The sequence below is a fragment of the Hesperophylax consimilis genome, chromosome 28 (assembly GCF_061612785.1).
Source record: "Hesperophylax consimilis isolate HC1 chromosome 28, BYU_Hcon_1.0, whole genome shotgun sequence".
Taxonomy (NCBI): Eukaryota; Metazoa; Arthropoda; class Insecta; order Trichoptera; family Limnephilidae; genus Hesperophylax; species Hesperophylax consimilis.
The window spans coordinates 15,140,599-15,144,228 of record NC_142863.1 but is presented as its reverse complement, the minus strand read 5'-3'; the positions used below and the strand labels follow the sequence as shown (position 1 = coordinate 15,144,228).

The following is a 3,630-nucleotide window of genomic DNA, read 5'->3' as shown; positions in this document are numbered from 1 at the left end:
CATTGCCATCAAGAGCCCAAGCCGAACAATAGGGGAATCTTTTCGCAACAGGAAAGGATGGTTCTCCTTGAATGTGCAAGCTGTGTCAGGTCCACGTTTGGAATTTTTGGACATAGTTGCCAGGTGGCCTGGTTCTACCCACGATTCCAGGATATTTCAAAACAGCGCGTGCCGCCTAAAGTTTGAGGAGAAAAGGATTACAGGCATTCTTCTCGGGGACAGCGGATATGGCCAGACAAATTATATGTTCACACCAGTATTAAATCCTGCAAATGAAGGGCAAGAAAAATATAATAAGGCGCAAATTTCCACACGGAATGTAGTCGAAAGATTATTTGGTGTATGGAAGAGGAGATTTCCTTGTCTGAGGAGGAAATTAGAAAATAAACTAAGTAATACTACAAACATTATCGTTGCGTGTGCCATTTTGCATAATTTATGTATATCGTCAAACGACCAGCATTTTGGGCGGTTTGAGGGTATAAATATACCTGTCAATTCGGTGGTGCAGTCTGCTTCAGGCAGAACGATAAGAGATGCATTTATCCAAAGACATTTTACGTGATGTGTAATGAACTGTGAAAGGACACCATATATGTAATGAATAGTGACGTCAGTAATTGTGCCGTGTAATGAACTGTGAAAGGACACCATATCTAATGTATAATAATTGTGCTGTGTAATTAACTGTGAAAGGACACCATATCTAATGTTATGACTAATGAAGTCATATTTTTTAATGCATAGTAATTGTGCTGTGTAATGTCATGCTGTGAAAGGACACCTTATCTAATGTAATGAGTAGTGAAGTCATATTTTTTATAATATGTTATAATTATGCTGTGTATTGAATTATGAAAGAGCACAAGGGTTTATCTTAAATATATACCTATGTATGTATTAATAATGTCCATTATCAAAAAAATTGAAACAGAATGGAAAATAAATAAAACATTTATTGGAGATTAATATATTTTTTATTCATATTTATTTATTGGCGAGCTCTTTTTCCAATTCTGCCTTCGCTCTTCTTATTTGTAGTTCTATAAGTTCGTTCTGCAGACGAGCTCCTTTCGACTGCTCCCGAGCAGTCTCGATCTGCTCCCGGGCAATCTGCTGGGCAGTCTCCCTCTGCTCCCGGGCAGTCTCGATCTGCTCCCGGGCAATCTCCTGGGCAGTCTCCCTCTGCTTCCGGGCAGTCTCCTTCTGCTCCCGGGCAGTCTCTCTCTGCTCCCGGGCAGTCTCCATCCTTACTACGTGCATTTCTTCATCGTACTTTGTTAGATTGGTGCTTCTGAGGCAACGCACTTGGCCCTCGTCCCGAACCACCTGCCCACTAGATGGTATCAAGTCTGAAACAACACAAAATTACAAGCTGATTAGTGAAACAACACAAAATTGCAAGCTGATTAGTCATCAATGTAAATAACAGGTTTATTTGTGTAAATAACACTCTGTGCCCCATGACATAGTGCACAGTCGGGAAACACGCCAAACACGCGCCCAACATATTTATTTATTTACACAGTAAAGTAAGTAAGTGTAAAGTAAATATAAAGTGCAAACTATAAATTACAAGTAAAAATTAAAATTTAAAGTAAGAAAAAAAACAGTAAAAATGTAGAAATATAAATTATCTCTAATAGGTACCCACAAAGATTTAAATATAAAAAGTAAGAAATCCTGGATTATGTCATCCGATTTGATAAATTTTTCAAGTACCTATGATTTCTAGTACATTAAATAGTTTTGGAGTGCAGTACTGGTAGGCATATTATGTTTACATGATGTATTATCGTGGTACCTACTAGCAAACAAATTAAGTTTAATGCATCTTTTGTATGAGGCCAGATTACCGACGAAGTGATCGATATTAGCATATTCATTGCATGTACACGGATGACATTTGTCATCAACAGCTCGGCTGTGGAACGATTTGCTGGCCTCTGTTTTTCCTCCCTCCTACAACATTGGTCTCTTCAAGACCCATTTTCACTCCTTCCTCAAAAACATTCCCCACACAGCATCTTCAACAGGGCCCCTCTTTCTTTATGGTGGAAAACGAGAGGTTAAAGTAAAGCTCTCCGAACTCCGAGCATTATTTGAACCTTTGTACGAAAATGCAAGTAATCACAGCAAATAGAGAGGTAAATATAGTCACCTTTCTTGGCTATAATGCGACGTGTCTTCGTCTTGAGCTGGGGCGTTGAACTTTCCTCCGGTGTTTTTGTTATATCTGAAAATTAAAAACACTTTTGCAATATTTCTATCTCGAAAATTATTTAAGATTTAGCATGACAACTGATAAAATTATGTAATAAGTTCCTACAGAGAAATGCGAACACTACCATCTAACAACAAATCACATTTTGAATTGATAAGAATCAATTATATTATCAAAAATTGACTTACCAAACACCGGCACTTCCGTCGACTGGTCAGTCCATGGCATGCTGAATAAAGCAGACGTGCTGGTGCTGGGCACAGCGGTATCTGAAACTTAAACAATACTTTATAAGAAATAAGGTCAAAGTTAAATAAACAAGTAGCCAAAATATTTCACATAACTTTCTTAAACTAACCGCGATCGCTGTCGTTGCTAAAGCTCAGTTCAACGTTGGTGGCCAAGTCCAGCACGCTGTCAACGGGATGATGCTCATCAGAGACAGTTGGCGACAGCCTGCCCCCTCCCGTCTTCATCCTGCTCCTCTTTTCCTCGCAGAGCTCCATCTTCCTTTTTGACTTAATGTTGTCCCAGCATTTCTTAAGCTGCGCTTGGGTCCGCTAAGAAGGAATTCAATAATACAGTATTATAATAGTATTACGGAATCGGAACAATAGAAGAGTATGTATATGAATGAAAAAAGAGTATCCCTGTGGGGAAACGGCGTGATGGCTAGTTAGTATTTCAATTACAAAAGATACAAACCTTTTGATTGCCGGCGATTGAGTTGAAATCATCTGTCAACTTGGCCCACGCATTTTTCTTCTCGCCAAGTTGCAGATGATTAGTCGAAATGCTGGCAACGGCAGGATATGTGTTTATTAAATCTAATAAACATTGCCTTTCACTCGGCGTGATTATAATACGAGAATTCATTGTTTAAAAAGGAAACTTTCGAGACACTCAACTGAAGATGTAACAGAGACTTTTGACAGGCCGATGTTATTTACTTATTTACGACAGACGCTTGAACTAAATCCATAGACAACAGCATAGATAAACACACAGATTGTCCCAAAACGGGGCATGTTGTTTACGTAGAAGCAGGACATCGACAAGTTTCGGATGACGTCACACCTTTCTTTCGGCGTAGACAAAAGGTCTCTACATGAGGAAAGGAAGCTCAAAGTGTGGACTCTGTATAGAAGCGTTAAAGGTAAGGACGGTTCTTACCTTTGCTTAGGTAAGGCTGACACTTGACTTAGACAACTTTAAGGATCGACTCTGAATACGGGTGTGAGTCTCTGGCCGCCGGCCGAGATATAACGACACCCTGATTAGAATACATTTAATTGTTTTGTCTTTGATATCATAAATATTTTTAATAAATTAAAAACGGCTATGGAATTCCACGTTTTGCCACCGCGATACTATTGATTACTTAACACGGCTAAATATTTCATAAC

At 39.0% G+C, this 3,630-nt stretch overlaps 1 protein-coding gene across 2 annotated transcripts; it reads right to left on the bottom strand.

Moving 5' to 3' along the window:
* Window positions 1-987: 987 nt before the first annotated feature.
* On the bottom strand, window positions 988-3,244 carry LOC149410236 (uncharacterized). 2 transcript variants are annotated; one of them, XM_089648497.1, is made up of 5 exons: window positions 2,930-3,244; window positions 2,583-2,784; window positions 2,413-2,499; window positions 2,162-2,236; window positions 988-1,352 (listed from the first exon to the last, which is right to left on the bottom strand). In XM_089648497.1, exons 1-5 carry the CDS (start codon window positions 3,098-3,100, stop codon window positions 988-990), a joined length of 900 nt encoding a protein of 299 aa, XP_089504623.1. In that variant the 5' UTR covers window positions 3,101-3,244. The 2 variants fall into 2 exon arrangements, with proteins under 2 accessions (XP_089504623.1, XP_089504624.1); XM_089648498.1 differs by having other exon boundaries at window positions 2,413-2,493.
* Between the last annotated feature and the right edge of the window lie 386 nt (window positions 3,245-3,630).